This window comes from Ochotona curzoniae, unplaced genomic scaffold, assembly GCF_017591425.1.
Source record: "Ochotona curzoniae isolate NIBS_2020 unplaced genomic scaffold, NIBS_Ocur_1.0 contig_3190, whole genome shotgun sequence".
Lineage (NCBI taxonomy): Eukaryota > Metazoa > Chordata > Mammalia > Lagomorpha > Ochotonidae > Ochotona > Ochotona curzoniae.
Genome location: NW_024465751.1, coordinates 2399992 through 2427116, shown reverse-complemented (window position 1 = coordinate 2427116; position 27125 = coordinate 2399992). Strand labels below are relative to the sequence as shown.

Below are 27125 nucleotides of genomic sequence, written 5' to 3'. Positions count from 1 at the left end.
GTGAGAAAGGAGAAGGTGGAGAGAGAAAGTCACAGCAGATGGCAGAAAGGAGGGAGAAGAAAAGAAAATGCAGACAAAGAAGAAATGGGGTTGGCGCAGTGCAGGAGCCACCACCTACACTGCCAGCATCCTACATGGGCGCTGGTGTGTTTACTGGCTGCTCCACTTCTGATCAAGCTCCCTGCTACCACAATGTGAAAGCAGTGGGGGATGGGCCAACTGTTTGGAGCTTGCACCAACGTGGGAGACCCAAAAGGAGCTCCTGGCTTCGGACTGGTCCTACCCTGGTCATTCAGTCATCTGGAGAGAGGCAACCAACGGATGGGAGATCTGTCTCTTTTATGCTCAATCTCTTTCTTTTAAATAAAAAAAAATCTTCAACAGAAAATAAGAAGAAATGGAGACTAAAGAAACAGCAGAGCAAATTATGGTAGAAATACAGACATGAAGACAGGGACAGAGCAAGAAAGCAAAGTCAGAAGACACAAATCTGACAGAGCAGAAAATTGATAAAACTGCCCACATTGGTTTCATCATAACACAGTGGCTTGAGTGACACATTGAGGACCACCAAGACTTTCTAGAACAAAAACAAAGAGGTTCAGGGCAGGGTACTGTGGATGGGTGAGGACCAGGCGGGGCAGGGCCTTTCACACTAAACTCTGTTCATGCAAACAGGAACTTGAGTTACATGCACACAATTTCTCTGGTACAATAAAAACTCGTGAAGGATGAAAATGGAAGTGAGTGCTGTGCCAGCATGGCCCCTGGCTATTTATCAAGGCTGCCAAGCATCGGTCATCCCAGGAACGCCACAGCGACAGCACCAACAATTCTCACTTTTGCAGCTGGGATACTTGAAAGGGTTAACACAGGAAAGTCCCACCTCCAGCACTGCAAGCTGAAACACACCTGCTCAATACATTTTGGTTCCTGTCCTCCAAGGATGACAAGTTCGGTTTTGGGGAGATGCTCTGGTTCTCTCAATCCCAAGCATGCAGGGTAGAAAGGTGGTAAGCAATGAATACTGGATCCTAGCTACATTGGTGGGTCTCTATGATACAACTAGAGATACAGGCTCAGTCCTCATCCAGGAGCAGAGAGCTTTTGGAGACTCTGTGGACCCACATTGCAGGCCATATTGAAAGTCTGCAGAGAGAAGTGGGGATGCCAGCCATGACTGGTCAGCCCTCCATCCCTAGGTTCGGAGTGTCCTTAGCCCCCAAGAGAGGCGAGCATCGTGCTCAGCCCTCTCCTTGAGGTCCTTAGGAATCCATGAGCCAGCAGCTGCTGGGGCCAGGCTCTGTCACCAGAGTTCAGAAGCCAACAGCATATAAGTCTCCCTATGCAGAGCTGAGCCCTGATGCAGAAGCAAGAAAATGCCAAACAAGGCAGAAGGCTGGGCTTGGTGTACCCAGGGCATCTTGCATTCAGAGCCTGCTGTTTCATGCTAAGCAAACACCCAGCAGAGCAATCTCTGGTCACAGTTAGCAAACCATTTGCATCCCCATCTTTCCAACCCACGATCTGTGCCATTTGGATTTCAAGGTCTAAAAATATCTCCCAAACTTCCAAGTTTGTTGGCAAGGGCTGGTGGACACAAATTTTTTAACCCATTTGCAAAAAATATTTTTTTTTTACACAGCTCTTTTTTCCTTCCCCTTTCAAATCCTACTTCTTGCTGAATCACCTCCATCATTCAGCATGGCATTTTTGGTAAGCAGGAAGAAAATCATCTTGAACACAAATGTCAGTCCTGGCCCCAAGGACCCCTGAAGGTCAGAGAGTGGGAGCAGAGGAAACGCCAGCACTGGCTGAGAGCAGAGTGGAGGGGGTGGGGGTGGAGAGCACTAGCTTTGACTATTCCAGCTGCATGAGGAGAGAAATGATCAAAAGTCATCCACAGATGCCACAGAGCAGCAAAGGATGGGGCAGGAATCACCAAAGGCCAGAACCAGAAGAGATCTTTGATGCTTCACAAACTGAAAAAATAAGGTCTGAGACAGGTTGACAACATGCCCAAGTTCATCCCCCTATCCCAGGACCATTATCAAGCACAGAGTCTCCTCCAGCTGGACTCTGTGCTGACAACACCCCACCACGACGAGAACGTCTGCATGATTCAACCCATCATCCTCAGCAGCTGCAGCCACAGGTTACAAAACTGAACATGAAAACCATGGTTCTGAAACATGTGATCCCTGCCAGAGGCTGTCGTCACCTCTTCCTTCATGGCAAACCCCCCACGAGCCCAGGGAAACAGCTCTGAATTGCAGAAGACAAGAGAGTGCATGGCAGTTTTCTCCCTCTCTCTAGTGGGTGTCACCATGCCAGCTTTCCTTCCTTCCTCCTCCTCATCACCTGCTCTATCTGCTCCCCACCCCACCATGGGAAATGCAAACAAGGGGAAAAGTTAGGAGACGTGGTGGAAATAAGCTGTATGGTGCTCATGCCTGAAGGCCCCACTGAATTCCCCTTCTTACTCTCCAGGATCTCCATAACCACAGGCAGACCTTGTTCTGCCCCTTCTATTTCTCCATGGAGCCAGGGACATGCCACATACCATTTCTGCGTTTGCCCCCTACGCAGGCATCCTGTAGCCAAGAGTCAGCCAGTGCTCAATGAGCAATGGATGAATTAGCACGAAGCAGGGGGAACCAGACACAGCAGGGAGAGGGACATTGATGCTGGTGAAGGTGAAGAAAGTGGGCCCTCACATGTCCAGAGAATCTCCTGGAAGGGAATAAAATAGAACAGGAAACATTTTCAAATGAAGCCTCATTTTCAACAGAAGTTTAAACCTGGAGTTGGAGGGGACCTAATTCAAACTTGCATGACTATATTTTGCTTCTCACACCATGGCAAAGTATGTGTTTATGTGCTGTGGTGGTAAAATACACAATGGGAAATATACAGCTCAATGCTGCTGAGTACACTCACACCTTTGTATGGGCATCCACTACAGCTCTTTCCATTTTGCAAAGGCCAAACCCTGAAGCCAGTCCCTCCGTACCTGCCCTGCTTCCTGGCTCCAGCCACTACCTTCCTGCTCTGTCTCGACGGGTGCCACTGCTTTAGGTTCCTGGCCAAAGTGGAAACAAACAGCATCTGCCCCACGGTGCTAGGCTGACCTCACTCAGTCTTCACATTTCATTCAGAGCACCTTCTGTTTCTGGCCCAAGACGACTCCAAGCAAGTACAGCTTCACCACATTACCACCTCCACTGGAAATTCCAACCAAAGTCCCACACTCTGCTTTGGCTACTGCCAGCTTCTTGGGTTTAAGCAGCCCACCTGGATACTGTTTCTTGCGTGAGTCTGTGACACCAGAGAAGAATCAGGTCCCATTCCCCAGGACAGCACTTGGGATATCTAAGGGCAGCACACACTTCCTTCCTCCCAGCTCCACAGACTCCATCTGTCCAACAACCCAGGGGTTCACGTGTACCCCAGTCATCTAGCTCCCCTTTCTCCATTCACACTCCCAGAAGTTCATCTGGCTTATTAGGTCAATCTGCAGACATACCACAGGCAGGCCCCAATCTGGGAGCTGAGAACATCACTGTGAATTTGACACGGTCCAGGCCTGCCTGGAACTCACATTTAATGAAGAGAGATGAGCAAGTAAACAAACACACAATGTGCAGCTGGAGATAATAACATCTTCTGACAGGGAGTCGAGACAGATACGAAAATGACAAAGACTGGCATAGGGTGAGGTTAGGCAGAAGGCCCTGGCTGGAACCTTTGGACACTGAGGAAAGAGTCCGTCTTCTGCACAGACACAATGCTGTGAGCAAAGGGGCTGGGAGGTAACCCGGGCTGCCAAGTGGATAGCAGGGAATGCTGGGAAATGCAAACATGCAGAGCTGGGAGGGGCAGCGCCAAGTCCTAGGCTGGAGAACAGGTTCCATTTCAAGGTCAGACAGCCATCAGCATTGAGGGCCTTCACACCAGGGGTATGTGATCCACCTGGCCTTATTCAATCCTGCCTACCAGGAGAGTGACTGGGCCAGAGTGGGAGCCAGATAAGTCAGGATATTGTAGGCCACAGGAACGTGGGCTTCCCAGGATCCCATGTCAAACGATGGCATAGCTGACTCTCATCCATAGTACCTGGGACCTAATACAGGGGTCAGGGGTTGGAGGGAGAAAGGGAGCCCTGGCCTGAGCATCTCCCGTCAAGCTGAGGCTACCCAGCTCCTCTGTCCTCCTGCCTCCTGAGCTGCACGGTAATCAGTGAATTTCCATTGATCTGTTTATCATCCTCTTGGAGCCCACCCATTAAGCAACTTCAAAACTGGACTAAAATCCGTATGTGGCAGACTCTGGTTAAACTCTACAAACTGGCAAGGGCGACAACTGTAAAGAGCTGGCCAGGGAGCAGACCCAACAAACTGGAGGAAGGGAACCACCTCCCCAGGAGCCATATGTACCATCCTAAGGGTAGCCAGCCACAGAGAGGGTTTCCATGCCTGTGTTCAGCTTGGTGGTTTTGTCTGGAGCTCAGGTGGGGCACCTCAAGGTCACAGCAATGAGTCACAAGTGTTGATCCAACATGAAGCTTATGCCCAATATCACACACGGCAGCATGGCCTAGAAGAGAACATAAGATGTGTGGCTCTTGCCTGCACAGGCATTGGGATATGGCTGGGACCCTGACAACCAGCTGCTCTTGCCAAGGCAAAGCTTGATGCAGGAGGTGCCCAGGAGCTGCTCCACTAGAGCTCCATGGATGGGGCTGGGAGGGAAGGCTTGGGCTGTGCCTCAGGTTTGTCTAGCCTCTGCCAGCGTTCCAGGAACACTTTCCTCTGTGAAAGTCACCCACCCCCTCCAAGCCTCCATCTCATGTCCACATGAAATGGGGATTCAAATTATGTATAATGTGTCCGTGGAGTAATGCTCCCAACAAGAGCTTCCTTATTCCAAGTGCTGCACATAAATGAGTGATCAGATTCTCTCAATGCTCTGCCAGAAAGCATCACTGCCTCCCTTTTACAGATGAAAATATGAACAACCAGAGGAAAGAAGGAACCACCAGAAGGAATCCAGCTGGCAAGTGGCATCATTACCAAGCTATCCTCTTTCCCCCTGCCCTTCGCAAAACAGCAAGTGAAAGGGGCTGGAAGAAGCAGATGTGACCTTGTGTTCTCTGGGATCTCAACAACCTAAAGCTGAGGGCAACCTAAGAGCCTGCCAATGTTGAATGTGGTATATCCACACAATGGATTACAAATACTGCCATGCAAAGGAAGGGCATTTGATGCACAACACAGCAGGGACCCAAGAGTGGAACATTACGCCGAAACAGTACAAATGTCACATGGCTCTGCTCACAAAAAGTACTTAAGTCAGTCAAAACTCACTGAGAACAAGCCTTTGGCTTCATGCTGAAGACACTGTTTTAAGATGCCTGTGTCCCACGCTGGAGTCGATCGCTGGCTCCAGCTGCAGACTCCAGCTTCTTGCTGATATGTTCCCCGGGAGGCAGCAGCAAATGCTTCAGTAGCCAGCTTCCTGTCACCTCCATGGAAAACTAGGACTGAATTTCTGGCTCCCAGCTTCAGGCCAGGCCAAGATGAGTAAACAATGAACAGTTTGGTTCTGTCCCAATACCATCACCAAAAATTCAGACAGAAAATACAATGATGGCTGCCAGGGACAGGGCTTAGGGCGAAGGGGAGTCACTGGTTAACAGGTGCAGAGTTTTGGTTTTCCAACAAGAACAAACCTCCATAGAGTGAAGTGGTGACAACTATCCTGTACTGAGAGCACACAACGCAAGCACAGAAGTAGCCAACACAGTGAAGTGCATTTTATGTGTACTTTTACCATAATGAGAAAAACCTTGGTTGTGGCAGAGAGGTCAGGCTCCTGCTAGAGTGCCCCAACATGGCCCTCCACACCCTTCCATGTGGAGTGGCTTCTTCAGCTGGCATCTTGTGAGCAGCTCCATCCACAGCTGGAATGTCAAGGCCTTGATCCTTGAACATTGCCATCACCATGGGCACTTAGAGCCAGTGTGTCTTACTTTCACCTGCTTCCACAATGATCAAAACTGTCTAGGCTGTGACCGAGACTCCCATTTCATACATGGGGAAAATGGAGGCCTACAGAAGTGAAGTACATGCCTGAGGTCACAAAGCTTGGATTGAGTTTCCTTTTGTTCCCTTCCCTCCACACTCCTCACATACTTGGTCTGGCTAGCCTCCCAGCTCCTCAGACCTTTGTGGTCAAAAACACAATCCAAGTTTTCACCCACATCCTCTCTGTTCTCAAACATACATCCCAAGTATCTTGCAATACTAAGTCTGGCAGCCTGGGAGGGGCTGTGCCCAGGGCCATGCTGGTAATAAGTGCCCTGCTTGTGTTGCTTGCAACATCAGCAGCAGTCCCCACTGCTATTCTTTCTCCAGATGAACAACCTGGTCCCTGGCTTAATTTATTTCAAGCAGTGACACTAATTAGTGCCCCAAACCACAGGGCGTGGGGATTGAAAAATTGCGTACCTGTGCCTGCACACACACACACACACACACACACACACACACGCTAGCTTCTGCTCTGTGTTTAGGTAACATTTTCCCTGTTTGTACAATGATACAGCTCAGCAACTGGTTTTGTCTTCTTAAAGTCAGAAAACCCCACCATAGGCGGCACACCAGCCCCCAAGTATGATCCACTCTCCTGCCCCTGCACAGGTTTGAGCTTCATTCACCATCGACAGTTCCAATTCCAGCAATCCAGGGCCACAGGCATTCACCAGTCACGCCCATTGTTAGAGCGAGAACGGGTACAGATCGCAGAGGCTAGCTGCACTCAGGTAATGGTGGACAAGCAAGCCTGGTGGGTGGGCAGGGTAATCATATCTGGGGAGCTGTGCCAGCACTCACGAGCAGAGATCCTGGATGCCAGACACAGGGCCAAGTAGGCAGCACTCCTGTCCTGCTAGGGCTCGTCCCATCTAGGTCACTGACAGCTTTTCTATTGAGAAAGCTAGAAAAGCTTCAAAACGCCTCATTCCACAGGGAGGAAAAGAACACAGAGACAATTTCTTGTTCAGTCACACAGCAACTCCACAGCTCAGGGCGCCACAGTGCACAGCTCCCATTACACTCCATTACCACTGGGCCACTCCAGCTGTCCCCACTCCATGTCAAGCACATGCCATTAATCATTGGCTATGTTTCCCTGATCTCCAAGGTTTAGTCAGTTACTCCCATACGTCAGCCCTAACTCTGATGAGCCACTTCACACCTCCACATTTCTGCGCCTAAACCAAAGACTGTCTTCTCCAGGAAACCTGCCGGGCTCCATCTCAGAACCAATGCAGTGAAATCCCTCTATTTTGCGCCAATCTGCCTTGGTATGAATGCTGCTCCCTTCCTGTCACCATCAGTAGCATTTACTCAGCCATCATGCCACCCTACCAGGGTGATTTGGGGCTGCTAATGCAGCCCTATTGTTTAAGGCTTGGAAAAGCTTAGCATCTTACTGAGAGATGTACACACAAAACAATGAAAACTCCAAGTCATGGAAGGCAGAGTCCACCTGGAGACCAGGAGACCATCTGCCTCCCTGCGGGCCACAAGAACACCTGTCTCCTGGGCAGAAAGTGAGGCCTTTGAAGATGGGAGTCAGGCCACTTGCTTCGATACCAGTTACTGGCCCGGAGTCAGACCAGTCCCTAGGCCACCTCTGCCTGGGCATGACCTCCCTCAAACAATATGATGGGCCTGCAGTGAGCAGTCCTTTAGCCATCAAACCTTGCAATCCATCCACCAACAACTGTAATAATCCAGAGTCACTCAAAATGAGTAACTGTTGGTCACTGCTTTCTGTTCAGCAGGCTAGGTGTCACAATAGACACGGTCTCTGAGGGTTTCCAGAAACTTCTCCAACACTCTCAACCATTAATGGGGGAGAGGCAGCAAACAGACAACTCTGAAGCTTTTTCAGTCCTTGAGGCAGAACCTGGGATTGACACTGAGGTTAGGTCACAGGCTTTGCCTCTGAGGTGGGTTCCTGGGGACCACACATAAACTCCTCCGCTCAACTTCACTTTGTTTGGGGCCAACACACCAAGACACAGCAAGTGTGTCAACCATGTTCAAGTCATCAAGCCCATGCCCAGAACTTTACCTCACTGTCCCTGGCAAAGGGGGCAGCTCCTCAACTCCAGCTAATATCAGGCAAGGTGAATCTACTGTCCCCTCTTACTGGGCAGGAAAGGACTGGGGTTCTGGCATGTTCATCCAGCCAACAACAGCACAAGAATATGTCAGCACCTGCTCTAGCAGAGATCAGCAGCACATTAACATCACAGGGAACACAGGCCAGAAGAAACGGTGAGAGAAATGTGGTATAGTCTTGGAATTAAGCAACTGGGTCTGTCTCAGCTGCCACTTGGCAACCGTAGGGCCTAGGGTCCAAGGTTTTTTTCTCAGGCTGAAATTCCACATTCATGCAACAGATCTCAGGACATTCAGGCATGCTGTGCCTGCATGCGCAGACCACCTACTCACTTTTTTAAAAGATAGGCTTTTATTTATTTTCTAATTACCAAAACACTGAGAACATAATGGAGTGTTCGCATACACCTTCAGCCATTGTCCTCCATAATAAACATCTCACATTGCTTTGCTGCATTAGTTACAATTCATGAATCAATACTAATGCATTATTATCAACTAAAGTCCGTAATTTATTCAGCATTCCTCCATTTGCACCTACTGCCTTCCTTGTTCCCCTCTCAGGTTACCGTGTTTTAGTTATCATGTTTCCATAGGCTTCTCTGGCTTGTGACTCCATCTCTGGCTTGCCTTGTTTGAAAGGCTCTTAGCTCTTTTTCATAAAGTTCAGACTCCCATGTCGGAATCACCTTGCTCAAAGTGGGGCAATGGGCTTTAGAAGTCTGCAGCAAATGTCATCTTCATGACGTCACGTCAAAGGTGTCAATTACCAACATGACAAGTCACTGCCAATGTTACCCTGGCCCAGCTGACTCAGCACCACATCTGTCAGGTTATTAAATTCTTTCCATACTCTCCTCTTTGAGGTGACACTCTTCTGCCTACTTCACGTTCCCTCTCCATGACTGCACAGGGATGGCCCAAATTACCTGCAATTCCTCTTGTAAGAAGAATCATCTCTATTTATTTATCCATGAGCTTTTTACTTTATAGCCTGGTATATTCCAAAATGAAGGCACTTCAGAATGTTTGTAAAACAAACCAAAAAAAAAAAAAACCCAGAAACAACAGGGCCTGGCATGATGGCTAGTGGCTAAATCCTCACCTTATAAGCGCCAGGAGCCCATATGGGCACTAGTTTACATTCTGGCTGCTCCACTTCCATTCCAGCTTCCTACTTGTAGCCTGGAGCAGAAGTAGAGGATGACCCAAAGTCCTGGGACCCAGTACTCACATGGGAGACCCAAAAGAAGCTCCTGGTTTTAGATCAGCTCAGCTCTGGCAATTGCAGCCACTTGGGGAGTGAATCAACTGATGGAAGATCTTTGATTCTCTTTATCTGTAAATTTGCCTAATAAAAATATTTTAGAAAGAACTAAACAATAAACTGGAATCAGGTGTTTGGTCCAGCAGTTAGGATGCTGGTTTGGAGATCCATCCCCTGTACTAGAGTACCTGGGTTCAAGTCCCAGCTCTCCGATTACAGCTCCCCACTCAGGCAAACTTGGAAAGCAGCAAATGATAGCTCAAGCAGTTGGGTCTGAGCCACCTACAAGGTTGAGACCTGGATTGAGTTTCCATCCCAACCTTGCCTATTATAGGCTTTGGGGTAGTAAAGTTTCAAACAGATTCACTCTTCTCTTTCAAATAAAAGGTAAGGGCTAAAGTTTATTACCATATAATTTTTAAACATGTATACATTTTAAGTCCATGCAGTAAGAGTCCCCTATGTATGGATTTACTGCACACACAAAAAGAATGTATCCTTGAATTTAATTTTCCAAGCACCTTTTGAAGTGCAACTTCTTGTTCTGACCAACAGAACTTCAAGGACGGCTCCTGTGTCATCCTCCTGTCCCCACAGGATTTTCTCGTGCTGTTTTACTTTCTGGCAATACAAAAAGCAAATGCTAATCTAGTAATGGATGTCAGTTTCCTTTTCCTGCAGAACAATATCAGAAATCAAGATCTAGAAAGCAGGTGTGTCAGCCACCATAGAAGATGGTTGATCCTATAGGCTCATTCAACTGGTATCACAGGAAATGTGTGTGTATCCTGGCCCATGTATTCACACATATCTAAAGAATTGCAACACATAGCCATAAGTGTTTGTATTAAGTTAAACCTGAGTTCACATGCATTTTTTACTTTTTATTTTTATTTTTGATGATGTTAACACAGTTGATCAGGTTGGGAAGGATCTAGGGCTAGGAACAAGTCGATGTGATCATTGTTTCCAAATTTTCTATTTCTTCTTCCTGTATCCGGGGTAGGGTGAACACAAAGGGCGAAGCCATGCCCAGCCTTCCATCCACCCAATACCCAGTGATGGGGACTGGCCACCAGTCGGACCACCAATCCTGGATGTGAGACCCCAGGCCCCCGCATGCTCCTACCTGTGCCATCACTAGACCCCTGTAAGTCCTTACATTAGATATTCATAAGTGTGCCCCTTGGTGACCAGTGAGCTTCCCCCAGTGCCACCAACACCCCAGTCCACCCAACCAGCACCCACCTGACAACCCAACCCCTGGGCTGATGGACCTGGCACCTGCCATGCAGGCATGCCCAAGGACATGGGCAAAGCAACACAGGCCCTGCCAGACCCCCACCTCAGGGCTCATGAACCACACATTTTGTCAGTTCAAAGAGGAAAAGCATACCATGGTATGGTTTTATCTATCTATATCTATATCTCTATCTATCTCTCTATCTCTATCTATCTCTCTATCTCTATCTATCTCTCTATCTCTATCTATCTCTCTATCTCTATCTATCTCTCTATCTCTATCTATCTCTCTATCTCTATCTATCTCTCTATCTCTATCTATCTCTCTATCTCTATCTATCTCTCTATCTCTATCTATCTCTCTATCTCTATCTATCTCTCTATCTCTATCTATCTCTCTATCTCTATCTATCTCTCTATCTCTATCTATCTCTCTATCTCTATCTATCTCTCTATCTCTATCTATCTCTCTATCTCTATCTATCTCTCTATCTCTATCTATCTCTCTATCTCTATCTATCTCTCTATCTCTATCTATCTCTCTATCTCTATCTATCTCTCTATCTCTATCTATCTCTCTATCTCTATCTATCTCTCTATCTCTATCTATCTCTCTATCTCTATCTATCTCTCTATCTCTATCTATCTCTCTATCTCTATCTATCTCTCTATCTCTATCTATCTCTCTATCTCTATCTATCTCTCTATCTCTATCTATCTCTCTATCTCTATCTATCTCTCTATCTCTATCTATCTCTCTATCTCTATCTATCTCTCTATCTCTATCTATCTCTCTATCTCTATCTCTATCTCTCTATCTCTCTATCTCTATCTCTATCTCTCTATCTCTCTATCTCTATCTCTATCTCTCTATCTCTCTATCTCTCTATCTCTCTATCTCTCTATCTCTCTATCTCTCTATCTCTCTATCTCTCTATCTCTCTATCTCTCTATCTCTCTATCTCTCTATCTCTCTATCTCTCTATCTCTCTATCTCTCTATCTCTCTATCTCTCTCTCTCTCTCTCTCTCTCTCTCTCTATCTCTCTCTCTCTCTCTCTCTCTCTCTCTCTCTCTCTCTATCTATATCTATATCTATATCTATCTGTATCTGTATCTGTATCTATCTATCTCTTTGTGGGCTGAATTTGGTGGGGTTTTAGTTGTTACTGATTTAAGCTGAAAAAAGACAGCACTTCTTTCCATCTGCTGGTTCACTCTCCAAATGCCTATGATAGCTGGGACTGGGCCATCCCAAGCCAGGAGCCTGCAATTCCATTCCCAGTGGTAGTTTGGACCCAACTACTTGAGTCACCTGTTGTTTCCCAGAGTGTGTATCAGCAGGTGGCTAGAACCCAAACAGAGCCAAGTCTATGTTTAACCGAGTTGTTTTTATGATTGTATCAAACTTACCAAAACCTCTTAAAATTCAATAAACTGTTTAACTGATGTTTTACAAATATTTCTCCGGCCAGTAGCTTTTCAGCCTCTTAGAGTGTCTTCCAAGTTTTCGTAACTATGTTTCTAAATGAGAAAAATAGGGTCTAAATGATTGATTCAATAGTATCATGCTAGTTCTGACTAATACTAGGAAGTGAAAAATCAACCAGTAATTATATGACTTTGTAAAAAAAAAAAAAAAAACCAAGAGTTTTTGATTTGCAAATTTTGAAGTGTTGGATTTTTCTGGCATGCAAATTCCGTTACAATTAAGCAAGTCTGGGGAAAAACAAAACAAAGCAAAAAACAGCAATGAGGAAGGGGCATTCCTGGACATAACCCTGAACTTCCGACCACCACACAGCAACCACATTCACAAAGTATCAAGACAATTCCCAGTCGTACCCCTATAAAACCTTATACAATCAGGTCATTTGTCCTTGTCTCTGTCCTCTGGGATAAAACAGCCCATTTGATGCACCTGATAGTATTGTTGCAATACTTTGATGTAGCAAAGTCTGTAATGGTATACCCACTCAAGAAACAGAAGGAATGGGGCAACTGTTAGTATCTGGGAATAGAGGAATTAGTTTTCTACCCTTTTCCTCCCACCCCCAGCAGGACTACTCCCCTTTCATTTCTGTCTCATTTATCTCTGTCTCTGTAAGACAAAAACACATATTTATACCTCATTCAACACAAGCATACAGGGGCAATTTTAGCATTCATGGAAGACATCCAATAAGTACCTTTAACTGTCCCCAGTTTTTGACTTAGGAGACAACTGTTTTCTAAAGACACAATTTGCTCCACAACATATTCCTAACTGAAATAATCTAGATTCATTTAGTAGGCTTCAAAAACCAGTTCCATGGCTTTATTTGGTGAATCTATAAGTTCGTCTACCAAGATGCACAGCAGCCTTTGTTGTTGTTGTTGTTGTTGTTGTTTATTTGGTCAATGTATTTCCTAAATGGAGATACTAGGTAGAGACCAAAAATATAGTCTAAGTTTAACAGAAAAGTTCCAAAGTATTTGGGAAAGAATGTGCTACCCAAAACACAAAGAGAAACCTGCAGGGAAGAAAAAGAGCCCAGAGTGCTAAGTCTGTTAAAGCTGTGGCTCCCACAACGTCCAAAGTTTGACACAAGCCTGGCAGCCAAGGCAAAAAGAAAAACAGGTGCATTTAACAGAACTCATTTTCTGCAAGATAAACACACAGGAATTTGTTCAGAGAAGACATGTGCTGCCTTCTCATTGTTGGAGAGAACTTTCCTTTCTAAGCAAGTAAGCAGAGTGTACAACATGTTTAGAAGTCTAGTAGGATTGCATATATTTGGACCTGGGCTACGTGGAAGACATGATTTAGGAAAGTTCTTGTCAGCATCTTGAGGCAGACAATAGTAACTTCTTTTTGTACATTCTTTATTCCTTGCAGTGTAACTGCCTTGCATTCACAATGGCAGAGCAGAATTTGAGTGTTCTAGTGGAACTGCACCACAGGTAGGGGCATAACAGACCAGACAGCATGACTTGTACTCTAACATGGCTTTTCGTCACAGAAATCATTACTTTAGCATGACTGATAAATATGAAGAAAGGAATAGTCCTTTACCTAATATCCACTCAAAGTCTGGACCAGACTTCGGACTGTGTTCCAGCCATTTCATTTCTTCTCTCCCCATAGATGGGCGACCTCTGTATCACAGATGAGTGATAGGTCACAGCTATTTATCTACAAAGGACACAGTCCGGATTCCAAGCCAGTACTGATCCACAACCTAGTCTGTGCCTGTCACTGGCACACACACCCTTGGATTCTGGAACTGCGTCTAGTGCTGCACCAAGACTGGCAGATGTGTCAAGCTCTGCCTTAGATTCTGGAGTTTAGAGGATGGGTCCTCACAGGTATAAGACGCACAACTAAAACCCACTCGTAAGCCTCTTTAAAGAGTTCCAGATTTACCCAGCTGCTGGTTAATGATTCTATTCCAATGTGAAAATAAACCAAACCGGTTTCTAAATACATAGCACAGTCATGGCCACTGTTGTACATTGTAAAAGGAAGGAAGGAATGGGCTTGAAAACTCCCATTAGCAAGTTGAAATCTTGCTGATGGAAAGCACCCCTGAATGATTTAATCAGTGTTAAAAACATGTTCTCAGAACAGAACTTGGTTCCCCAAAGTCATGCCTGTGTGTAGAACTCTAAGGCCTGAGATAATGGCTAATTTATTGATGGTAGATGGGCTGAGGTACAATTTTGATCCTACGGCCTCAAGGTGGGGCCAGTGGGAAGTGATTGGATTGGACTAGGTTGCTTGACATGGCCACTCATGCTGATCCATGGTTTTTCAAATTCACTTATTATTTTTCATTTTACTTGTAAGGCAGAGATAGATAAACAAAGACCTCCCATATATAAGTTCATTATATTGGGTGGCAGGGACCCAAGTACTTTTGTCATCATTTCTCTTACGTTACACATAAGTAGGAAGCTGGATCAAAGGCAGAGAACCCAGGACTCAAACTGGGCACTCCAGTATTGGAAGAGGATATTCCCAACAGCGTGTTAAAGAGCTGTGGATGCCTACCCCTCATGGGAGCCTTATAAGGAAAGAACACAGGGTGGATATGTGAAGTGTGCCTTCTTCCTGGAGCCCCAAGTGGTGGGCCATCCCTCCCTCACCCAATGTCTAATGGTGTATATGACCTTGGATCGTGAACCCCAAAACTATAAGCTGAAATAAACCTCTCAGGCATTTCAGCTCAAGTATCAAATAACCAACTGTTCAGCCATTAAAAAGAACAAAATTATGCAATTTGTAGCTAGATGGTCCCAACTACAGACTATCATGCTCAGTGAAATAAGTCAATTGCAAAAAGAAATAACATGTTTTCTCTAATCTAAGGAAATCATCATGCAAATTGTTGAGTAATGAAGACTGCCATATCCAGAAGTGAAGATACAATGTAACATGCATTTCTGCTTCCAAACAAAAGATGGACTCCCAAAAGTGTTGGATACATCTGGACAATGGGATGATGGACTGTCTGACATTATACCAGTGTTGTTGGGGCACACTTAAATAGCAGACTGATGAGATTGTAACTCCTTATGAAGACATTATGGGAAAAATCAATCGGAGGGCAGAAAATGGGGGAGGGGAAAATCCCAGACTACACAGAATTGTATGATAAATTTCAAGAATTAAATAAAATCAACTGATGCATTTGCATAACCAAGAGTATCACACCACACAATTGTTTTCTTACCTGGAACCCCTATTCCTGGGCCAAGACTTGGTGTCTACTGGGTGGAGAATCAATATGTGCTAAATGCTCTGTCAGCACTTACGGAATACTTGAGGACATCAAACCCAGAGAACTGAGGTTTTTTGAGGAATTTCATCCTTGGCAAGAAAGGTGTTGAAGTCATGGTACAAATGAGAAGTTCAGGGAATTCCAACATTGCCTGAAGCATTTCAGAATTGCAAAAGGGGCATGCTAATTACCTCCCAGAAAAACTGGAACTTGGGCAAAGGACAGAAATTACAGCCTCAAGGTTCACAGCCAAGATCCTACCATTTTCCCAACAAAACACGTTTGAGAATAATGAGAACATCTATTTTAATTCCACAAACACTAATGTTTCTCACATGGAGAACGAGCAAGACACTTCATCTTCTACAAGCATTACAGAAGCCACTCAGAATTCACTGTGAGCTGCAGCACTCAGCCCATCCAGGCTTGCTTAAAATAACCCCTGCTTTCTCTGGTGAGTATTACAAATCAGCACACATCCCAACCAGGAGCCAGCTCCTTGTGCCAAAGAGTAAAGCAGACAACAGCAAGCTTCACCATGCCTTTGAAAAACTTATAATCCTGGCACACAGAGAGGGTTTCAAAGGATATCATGCATTAAGACACCATGTACTGAATCTTTCATAGAAACTTGTAATTCACATGTTACTCCTCAATGGTGATACCAACTGAAAAATTAATGAGAAAAGACCACCACAGGAGTACCATGATCTTTAAGCCTGCAGACTTCCTGTACTCGAGAACCAATGAGGAAACTGACCAGCACTCACAGCCCACACCTGGCACGGGAGCCCCCTTGCAAGAAAGCATTCTTGCTGACACACAGGTTATGGCTCAGGCACATCTCTGGCTTCTGGAAGCAGCCCTTGCGCAGTTCCTTGACTGAACATCCTGGGTTGGTCTACAACACACTCCATGATCCCAAGCAAGACTAAGCTGCAACTGCTCCCACAGCTACCCGTTTCCTAACTCACCCTTATGGGATGCTTCCTGTTGTGATTGCTTTTCTTGAATGTACTTATTTCTCTTTTTTCCAGAATCAACTCCTAAATCTGTTATTCTCAATAAGGATGGTACTGCCCTCAAGGAAATAAAAGTGGTTCTTACAGGATGGGATAGGTCAGGAAAAAAATACGTTTATGTTTCAAGCCCAGACACATGTGACCACATACACCATGTAACCATGATATTAAGACTCCTAAAAAAGGAGATTAAAAAAATAAAGGCAAGATAAAGCAACCCTGTGTTAAATAAATGACATGCACATGAGGTCCTAGCCTCAAAGTATGCTTCTGGGGTCAGGAGGGAGGGTGGCAGGTAAAAACTAAAATGTGACTGAAGCAGATTGCCACAGCAGTGAGTTGAGTAGGGCCATAAGAGGAGCCATGGAATATCAGATCTATTTCTCAAATGTGGATACTGAGGTTGTAAAAAGTAAGATGACCAACAGGAGCCTAGAGAGCAAGACAACAGAAAACTTGAGGAGGACCCAGGTCTCCTGGTAGCCAGACAAGCATGGGAGAATCATCTAGAATGCCTGGACTAAAAGCATGGAAAAATAAACCAGGAGTGTCAAGAACTGGTGAAAAGCAGGAATGGCACAAAGGGTGGTGTTACCCCATAAGTGACTTTCAAGATAAGCCAGCAGATAACCTAGCTAGCTGTCATTCATGTAATGGTTGTCAATACCTCAACTTGATGTTGCATGTAATAGCAAGAGGGACTGCTTTATGGAATTCTTTTTTTTTTAATTTTTTCTTTAGATTTTTTTAAATTTTTATTGGAAAGGTGGATATACAGAGAGGAGAGACAGAGAGGAAGATCTTCCCCCTGATGATTCACTCCAAGTGAGTGCAATGGCCGATGCTATGCCGATCCAAAGCCAGGAGCCTCTTCCGGGTCTCCTGTGCGGGTGCAGAGTCCCAAAGCTTTGGACCATCCTTGACTGCTTTGCCAGGCCACAGGCAGGGAGCTGGATGGGAAGTGGAGCTCCCAGGATTAGAACCGGTACCCATATGGGATCCCAGGCGTGTAAGGCGAGGACCTTAACCACTGCGCCATCGTGCCAGGCCCAGAATTCTTGACATAACTAAATCATATTGGAGAGGTGAGGGTGGACAAGACAGGATTTCTGCTGTGCTATTTGACCAGGAAAAGAAGCCCTCCCAGCCAGCTTTCCCCTGGAGTCCCCAGACAGATGCCTGATTGGGCAGTCTGTCCCTTTTGGCACTTTAATCATTGAAAAACAACTCACATGAATCTGGGTCAAAGTGCAGCCTTGAGTAGTAACTCGCCTTGCCATAGAAATTTCCTTGGTCTGAGGAATCTGGGGATAAGACTGCATGGAGCAGAGACCTGATGGACAGGCTGGACTCAGGTCGTGAGACAGCTGCAAGCCTGGAGGACCCAAGCCTTCGGTCAGTCTACTGCATAGGGCCAAGACTGCCAGAGGACACCTTGGAGAACCACAGGGGAAGGAGTCCTAATGCATTCCTTCCCGCAGCCAGCAGGGGGATTTTAGATAAGTTTCTAAGGTTTCTGGGCCTCAGTGTCCCCTTTTGTGCAGTCCCTTCCAGCTCTGACAGCCTGTTTGGTTTTCATTCTAGCAAGCGCTTCTCTCAGTGCTATGTCCATGTATCTGATCAACTGCTGATAAATAATCCATTAGCTGGGCTGATGACTAAGACAACTGGCTTCATTTTTGCACTGGTGTCCCTGGGTGGGACAGCACCTGTAACAGTATGTGGAGTGAGACGAAGCAGAAGTGGCAAGCGGAAGACAACGCAGACAGACAGACAGCCTGGGCTGGATGAGCACTTACCCAGCTCAGTATTTCAAGTCTTGTGGGACAAGATTTTAGCCCATCCCATCACAAGAGCATCAGGGTAGAACTTGAAACAGAGTTTACAAGCAACTCAAGAGGTCATCAGCAAATTAGCCTTTTGTTATGGCTTACCTGCCTGCTTCACCAGCACAGTAATGACCAGTACTGGACATAGTCATTTATAAGAAGGTACTGCAGTTGCTCTGGTAGTTTCTGCAGTAATGCACATGGTATGCACATAGTGACACAGATGAGACAGTGGTACAAAGAGGTGACATGATGAACTATGGAATGATGTAAAAGTTCCAGTTAGCATCAATAAGCTGGGTTTATTCACTTCTGCTCTACTGGCTCTGATGATCTTATGGGATTCTTCAAGGGGGAGGGGAGAGTGGAGGAAAGAAGACCCCAACCATGTGGTCAGCAGCCTGGAGAGAAGCCCCTCTTAGGAGGAAGCCAACCAGAGCCCACTTCAGGGATGCCCACGACTGACTCCATAAGAACTGCTCCCATCCACTCACAGACTACATGCAAGCGGTAAGCTTGCTCCTGAGACACCCCAGCATGCTCTGAAAATGAAAATTCAAGAGAACAAAACTTTCTATCCCTTGTGTGGCAAAAGGAAACCTCCTTTCTGACAAGTCTACGGTTTGGTTGTTGTCATTTTCTTGGCATCCTATGACATCCACAAGTCCAGAGCCAGCCTGGAAACTCCAGATTTCAATCTTGTCATCTCCAAGTTTTCTATTCTCTTCATTCTTCCACAAGGTGCTTGCCCCCGAGAAGCTAATGCCTCCATGGGCACCAAATTGCACGGCTAACAGATTCTGAATAAAAATAAGCAGTGATGGTCAGGTGACACCCAGAGATGGAAGCTGACAAATCACATGATGCAAATGCTTCAATCCTGCAGAGAGAAGATTCCCAATTTGGGAACCCACAGCTTCAGGAAAATGCACTCTACAAACGCTACACAACGGGTTCCTGTTAAAGCATCCCCCGACTCGTTAGTTCAAGAGATTCCTATACCCATTCCACACAAGGGTTACTGCAATGTCCATTTCATTTGCTATGATCACCGAGGGGTCTAAAGCATTCAATTAATGAATCTCTTTGCAAAGGTCACTCGATGCACTCTGACAAACCTACAAGGTGTCTTAGGCCACCCAAAACCAGAACCACAAGCACAGAATGTGAAAAGGGGATTTATTTTTTTTTGGCCATATTTGAAGAAAAAAACTTTTCTTTGCTCATCCACTATCACTGTTGTTGGAGACTCAAGGCATCTGTTTTACATCCCGTCTGAGCCTCCAGAGCTACACGAAAAGGATAAAATGGAACAGGAACTTGACCACGACTAAAGGATCTTCCCGAGTTTCTAAAACGTTTAGACATATATGGACTTAAAAACTGAATGCAAACTTGAAAAGCAGCTCCAAATAATGTAAAAATGGTAACTGAGAGGGAAGCTAACATCAGACCCCTCACCTCATCCCAGCTCCTTGAACCAAACTGGAAGGAAACTCCTGGATACAGTCTAGGAGTGTTAGTGATGCTTGCTTGCTCTGGCCTGCCCTCTTGAGCTCCCCAATCGTATTCTACTGTTGCAGTTGCCAGACTGCTTAGATTCAGTTGTTACAAGACTTGATCCAAAGGGAAAGGACTTTGGCTCACCTCCCTCAAAAGCCTGGTACAAGACTTGGCACTCAAAGGGAGGCAGCAGGTGCAGCCTGGAAATGTGTGGGCTGAGCACACTGAATGGCACCTTTCTACCACGTGACTGTCATTACCTGGACCAAGTTCAAGGCTAAGAGGAACCTGCAGCATCGTCCATAGACGACTCACATATCTAAGAAAGCCAGTTCAGCTCAGCCAATGGTTCAAGCCTGGCTTCTTACAAAGTCATTTATCAGTATTCATGTGTGTGCTTTATGTGTCTGTTTATTCTTTTTAAAAGTATTTAAATGTATTTAAAAATTAGAAAGTTATATATTCTTTTTGCCTAGATTCACCAGTTGTTAATACTTCTGCCACACTTTCCTCTCCCCTGCATGCACACACATGTGCATAGACACATACACAGAGAATCATCCGCACCAGCTGAAGGGAAACTGCAGACATCACTACTTGTCACACTACGGCACCACACATCTCTTTAGAACTCCCACCTACAGAACTTCCACAATGAACTTATCACACTCAAAAAATTAAATTCCAATAATGGTATCTAATATAGAGGCTGCATCTGGATCCCTTCATTATCCCTAGTCTCGTATTCCTCCTTTTTCAATAAAGGGTTTTGTCAGATATCAAGCACTGAATTTGGTTGCTTTATCTTTGACCTCTTAACAAATGGTGCTCTTCACCTCTTCATCATGCCAAAACTCTTGGGAAAAGATCAGACATCTGGGCAGATGTGAACTTGCCTGGTACAACGTTGGCAGGTGGTACATTTCTGCTGAATTCTACAAGGACAACCGTGTCCACTTTTCTGGTTACATGCAAGTTTAACATTTGTGGTCCAAGTGGAATCTGCCCTGTTTCTCTTAACGTACCTTTCAGCTTCATGACAGACATGCTGGTCAAAGCTGAGGAAGTCCTGATAGGTAAAGTATGTTCTGCCCATCAGTGGTATGAGTTTCTCCTGGGAAGTTGTCGTAAATGTGATTAGAAAGTTCCTCACCCAGGGAGTACTATTTAAATCCCAGTTACTCTTCCACTAGCACAGCTTTGGCATGGTGAAGGGGGCAGCAATGGACAAGGACTGCAACGTCATCCCTGCTCGGCCACATATGCACTTCCAAGAGCCTCGGAAGATGACACTTCTCAGAACCTCAGCTCCTCTACATAAGACACTGTCCACCCTCTGCAGCAGCCCTAATGGACGGCAGATGTGATCCCATCTGGTGCACAATGGGATCTGACCCAGAGATCTGCTCTCACCCTTTCTTTATTCTGTTTGACTGGCTTGAAAATATCATGGGACCAGTGGTACAGCACAGTAGGTAAAACTGCAGCCTGCAACGCCAGCATACCTATGGGCCTTGCTTCATGTCATCCTCCTAATTGCCTTGGAGAAGCAACGAAGGATAGCCAAGTGCTTGGCTCGTGCAATGCCTCTGGGAGCCTTAGATGAAGCTCCTGGATTTGGCCTAGTTCAACACCAGACACAGTAGCCTTTTGGAAAGTGAACCAGTGGATGGAAGATCTGTATCCCTTTCTTGTGTCTCCTCCACACAACTTGCAAGAAGAGAAGCAATTTTATAAAAAAACAAATCTCATCAAGAGGAAAGTCAGGAGGATGGCAGAAGTTGAAGATACATTAGTAAAGGAAGTGAACTCATCTTGCAGGGTGTGTTTATAGATACCACAATGGGTGCTAGAAGGTTGCAGACTAGGACAGGGGAGCAAGAGGAGACGCCTGCCGATTTCCTGCAATGACAGGTCTGATGCTTCTATACCCATTGTTTCAACTACATTTCGAAATGACCTGGGAAGCAAGCATGATCATATCTATATCAAGAAATAAACTGATATTCAAGGAACTTGAACAGATCATTCCAGGTTATTCTGAAGGAACCATCAAAACTGCACTAAACCCAGGTGTAACCCCAAATGACCTTGCTTTTGTCACAGAATAAGTAACAACTTCTTAAAAACCCTGACACTGTGTGAAGGAAATATAGAGGGAGCTCAGTGGGATGAGGAAAGTTTAGGGTAGCCTGGTTTGGAAAGGCCAAAAACCAAGAGAAACGAGAGAAGCAGCAGTATGGGCAAAATAGAGAAACGAAACCTGCTTCATCTAGGAAAACAATCCAGTGTTCCTTTGGTAATAAATCAGATGGCAGGACCCACTGAGGCATTTACAAAGGGACTCATTCTGCTGCCTGGACGAAGTTGGGGGGGTGGGTGGACCAGATGACCAAATCCTGAGATTCCTGCTTACATCTTGTTGCTAGGACACAGGTTCCACCAGCAGCAGCTGGATTGCTTTGTTTACTGCTGCATCTTTGATATCTAGAATGGCCCAGAGAAAGCACTCGAGAAATCTGGTGACTGAATAACTTTCCTAACACCAACAACTGCCTGCGACTGAGCATTTCCTCTGTGAGGTGCTTGCTGCTTCCCAGAAGCATGCAATCAGCTGACAACATTTTCAGAAGAAACAAAGCGACAGAGCAACTAGTCTAAGACCATCTCAGCCGAAAGGGGTAAAACAGGCTTGGAAACCCACTTTTCTTCCACCTCAAACTTTGACTTAATCACTGATGAAATAGGGGTTCATCACCTCTCCCCCACTTTGCGATCTTTAGATCCTCCCAGCCACATCACCCAGGCAAAAACCTCTTCATCCCAGGACAGCCGTTTGGTCCTAATGTCTCATCATTCAGTTCAGCCATCCAGATGTCCTCGGGGCTAGCCCACCTCAAAACAGGATTAACGGGCATTTCTTGCCATCTTTCCCCCTTGGTGGGTCAGCAAGAGCATGAGCAATCACACCCAGCTGCTCTAGACAGACCAACTCCAGGGCCATCAGTGCTAAGCCAGCCACAGTGCCAACATAAGCCAGCATCACTTCACTGGCAAGCTGGAAATGGGGAGCTCCCACTGTCCCAATAATCATGGCACCTGATATGCAAGGTCTTTAAGGAGATTCCTATTCAGAATTAGATAATGAATCTAAGTGCTGAAATTGGGCTATTTTATATACCTACATACTATCTTCCCTAAGCCTAAAATCCACCACATACCAGGGTATTGCCATCGGTTCTTTCCCTCCTCTCCATTCCCACTCAGCTCCCATCACAGGTTGTCCACAAGTCGTCTTGTGAAAAAATCATGGAGACTCAAAGCCAAGTGCAGATATGCATTCCAAGTCGAGCACACTAGAATTGCTTTGAGCCACAAGGATAAAGAGATAAGATAGGTCTCATTGGAATTAAAACTCTACCCACAATGTAAGACTTAAAAGGGAGAACATTTTCATCATGCTGATCTTGGCTACTTATGGTTATTGTTGTGACGACAGGAATTCTGATTAACAGTCTGATTAACCAGCATATCCAGAGCATTCTTTCACTCATCCATTCAGCAGACACTTACTTGATACTTACCACAGGCTTCGCAGCCCACTGGGGATTAGAGATGCCAAGGAACCACACCACCCCTCAAAGTAGCTTTTCGTTTGGTGGGGCCGAGAAGTAAACAAATCCAACTGGGGCACAGTGCAAAATACTATGGCTGGGGAGGCTGCAGAAGCCACCTAGCCCAGCTTGGGGGAACACGGAGATTTCCTAGAGATGGTGACTCCGAGAATTGGGGGCAGGCTGCAGGGGGAGGAGCCAGGGCATGAGTGTTTACTGTAAACAAAGCAGGATGGGGACTTACCTCCACATTCACTGTATTCTACCTTTAGCAAAAAATCTCATCTTTAGGATCTGGTTTATTAAAAAAAAAAGGAAAATCATACACCAGACTGAGTTCATGAGCAGACCAATCTTCTGGCTCCCTTCTGCCATTAACCACAGCCTACAACAGGTTAAATGGATGCTGAGAGCATGAATCTCAATGCCTTGAAAAACCGCAAATCATCAATGAAAGGTACAATTTCATGCACTTGATTGGACATCCTCCTAAGCTGGGGGAAAGGCGTAGGACACATTCACTTTCTAAACTTAAGTGCTGGGTACTAGCAGCTGAAACCCAAACCAATGTGGGTTTCCCTGCACAACCCCCAATTCATCTAAATCCACAACAGGCCAGCGCATTCCACACTTGCCCGACACTTGTTTCATGGGTTCTAACCGGCTCCTCCTTTGATTGCAAATAGTCTCTTCCTATCATTTATCAATCATAAGCCAGGGAGGTGAAGCAGAGGCACTACAATGAGACCCGTGAAAAAAGGGGTGCCCAGTGACATGCACAAAGACATTCCACATCCAATTACTGACAAAGATTCAGGCCCTTCAATGCAAGCTGAAGAACTTCGGCTGTGAGCTCCTGAACGACTGTCACTGGGAGCCTCTTCCTATGTAAGATGCAGACCATGGTTCTAGGGGTGAAAATGCTTGGCTGGGGATTGGGAATCCCTTGCTGTCACAAGGCCTTATGTTTTCTTGGCTGTTTGCTGGGAACCTGAGGCCACAGTGTTGCTGCCGGGTCATGGAGTCACTCAGGAGTAAGCAAGAACTAAGACTGTCAGTAACAGGCCTTGGTTATCGCTCACCCACAGAGAGAGAAAGGCAATAACTGAAGGAAGAAGGGACCCAGCGGGACCCCACAACACTCTTTACATCAAAAAGGGCGTGTGAGTCCGTGTATGCTTGTGTGCACTCAATGGCATATCGGATCTTAATTTTCACTGGTACATATTCTAAGACGCAGTTCACTTCAGTATCTCTAGAGATATGCGTTCCATTTTAATTCCTCTTATCACCAAAGAGACCAAGCGCAAGGTAGTAACTGCTACACCCTCCCCAACCAGATCACTGCCAAAATTGGCCAACAAACGCAGACGTACTTCCACATGCACGCCAAAGGCTAGGTCACTCAGAATCTGCGCTCACAGCGGAATGCTCTCTATTGCGCACCTTCTGCCGGGTGCTTCGGTTTCTAGGGAGGCACCCTCTGCAGGTTTGGGTAACCTCAGTGAGGAAACCTGTTGCTAAGGCTAAGGTCCTGCGTTCACGCCCCCACCTGGTGGCCAAATCAAGAAACGCACTTGCAGCCGAGGAAAATAAGAACTCCACGGTTTCCCCAGCCTCTAAAATTACATCAATCATCCCTCAATTGGAGCAGGCCCAGAGGAAAATCCGATACTGAAGACACAGGTGGGGAGGGTGTGAAGGTCAAGACCCATCCCTGATAACGGTCCCTATGAAGTAGTCGTCAGGATGGCTAAGCCACAGCCAGGAGGAGACAACCCTGACAGCCCCCAGGAGAAGGCTGCTGGACGCCAGGATTGCCAGCTCTGGCTGCTGAGGCCCCACAACCACCTTCCCTCTCTGATCCTCCTCGGTGTCAGGTGCAGATGGGAGCGCTACATTCCCTCTGCTCTTGCATTTCCATCCAGATTAGCAAGATTCTTTCCAGGCGCTTGAAGGTGAACTTCGGCCAGATCAAAACAGGGGGCAGCAACTGAAGCCAAGGGATCCCAAATCCTGGGGACTCATCAGCCAAGATCAGCCCCAGCTGCCCCATCTTCTGGCCCTGTCGAGGTCCAGTCCCTCAGCCAAGGCTGACACACACACTCCCCTGGAAGAACCCAAGGCTGTACACTTCCTCCAGCCCTAGCCTCCAGCCAGTGGTTCTTCTCCACGTTAGTATGAAGCTCCAGGAAGCACTGAACAAGCAAGCAATGTGCACACTCGCACGCACATGGATTCTCACACACAGGCACACCTACACACGCACTACGGTTTGCGCACCACTCCCGCCCCCAACTCTAGGGAGCTTCATTTCAACTCAGCGAGCCCATCAGAAGGTGGCCAGCCCAGGCAGAAAGCCCGCGTTCCGGGAAGACCCCCCTCAGCCCCAGTCCTGTCCAACGCCACATTAGAGGAAAAAACGCATCATTCTCTTCCGCCTCAGTGCTAACACCCTGAGAGGTTACCACAAACGCGCGCCGCGCGCCACGTCGCCCCCCGCCCAGGCAGCTGGCAGCCCGTTTCCCCGCGGTCCAGCGTCGGGAGAGCTTGCAACGACGCTCAGCACCAAAGCGCGCGCCCAGGGCTATTCGCCCGCTCTCGCATCCAGCCCGACGCGGCTCCTGGCTTCGTAGCCAAGAGACGCCTCAGCTCCAGCCCCACCCGGAACCCCAACCTCGCGGCCACGAAGTCCCACGGCCCGGTACTCACACAAGCGCGTGGTAAAGCAGCGCCCAGCCCCGCGGTCTCTCCAGGGCGTCGTAGATCAAAGTTTGGATGCGCCGGCACTTGGCGTTGTTCCTCTTGACCGGGCGGCTCAGCGGGCTCTTGGCCAGGAGCCCGATGCCCTGCTGGGTCCTCCGCAGCCCCTCGTCGCGGCCGCCGCCCTCCAGCAGTAGGGTCCCGTCTTTGTCGGCCCCGGCCCCCAGCGCCAAGGTGACTTGCTCCGCGTCGCCCGGCGCCAGCCCCACTTTCCGTTCCTCGTCGCCGGCCGCCGCCGCCGTGTCCCCTCCAGTGGGGTTAGCGGCCCCGCCGCCTCCGCCGCCCCCGTCGCCGCCGCCGCCAGCCGCCCCCGCCGCCCTGCGAGCCTTGAGTCCCATCTGCCTCGCCCCCGCCGGCTGTTTGGCCGTTTCCGCTGCTGCTGCGGGAAGAAGGGGCACCCGGGGTGCGTGGACGAGGCGGCGGAGGCTGCTGCAAGCCCGGGAACTCCAATGCCATGATCCGCGCGCCTCTCCCCGCCGCCCCCAAAGCAGGCACAGGCAGGCGCCCCCCGGGGGGCAGGGGCGGCCGGGCGGAAGGGCTACGGGGTCACATCCCGCGCGGGTCAGCCGCGGGACCCTCAGGGGCGCGGGCTGAGGGCTGCGGGTTGCTGGCGAGGGCGCGCGAGGCTCGTTCGGAAGCGCTAGGACGCGCGGCGGTGGGAGCCTGGCACCTGCGCTCCCGGGCGGCGGCGGCACCCGGGCCGGCGAGCCCGAGACAGCATCGCAGTTTATTTACAAGCCTGGTGCCAGCCGCCCGCCCGCCCGCGACACGCGCCGCCGCCGCCTCCTCCTCCTCCCTCCTCCGCGCTCCCACCCGCGCCCCTCCCGTCCGCTCCAACCTCAGCCCCGCAGCACAGGCGGGCGAGCGCGCCGCGGGCCGAGCGCATGCCGCCTCCCTTTCTGCCTCCGCCCATCCTCGTCGGGGTGGGGCC

General features: G+C 47.4%; 1 protein-coding gene across 1 annotated transcript in view; it reads right to left on the bottom strand.

The window, feature by feature from the left end:
* KCNQ3 (potassium voltage-gated channel subfamily Q member 3) overlaps positions 1-26547 on the bottom strand; it is a 271638-nt gene extending 245091 nt beyond the window's left edge. The window contains exon 1 of the mRNA XM_040979448.1: positions 26144-26547. Coding sequence (XP_040835382.1) covers positions 26144-26532 — 389 coding nt within the window. The 5' untranslated portion in view covers positions 26533-26547. The remainder of the gene's footprint in view (positions 1-26143) is intronic.
* Positions 26548-27125: the final 578 nt, after the last annotated feature.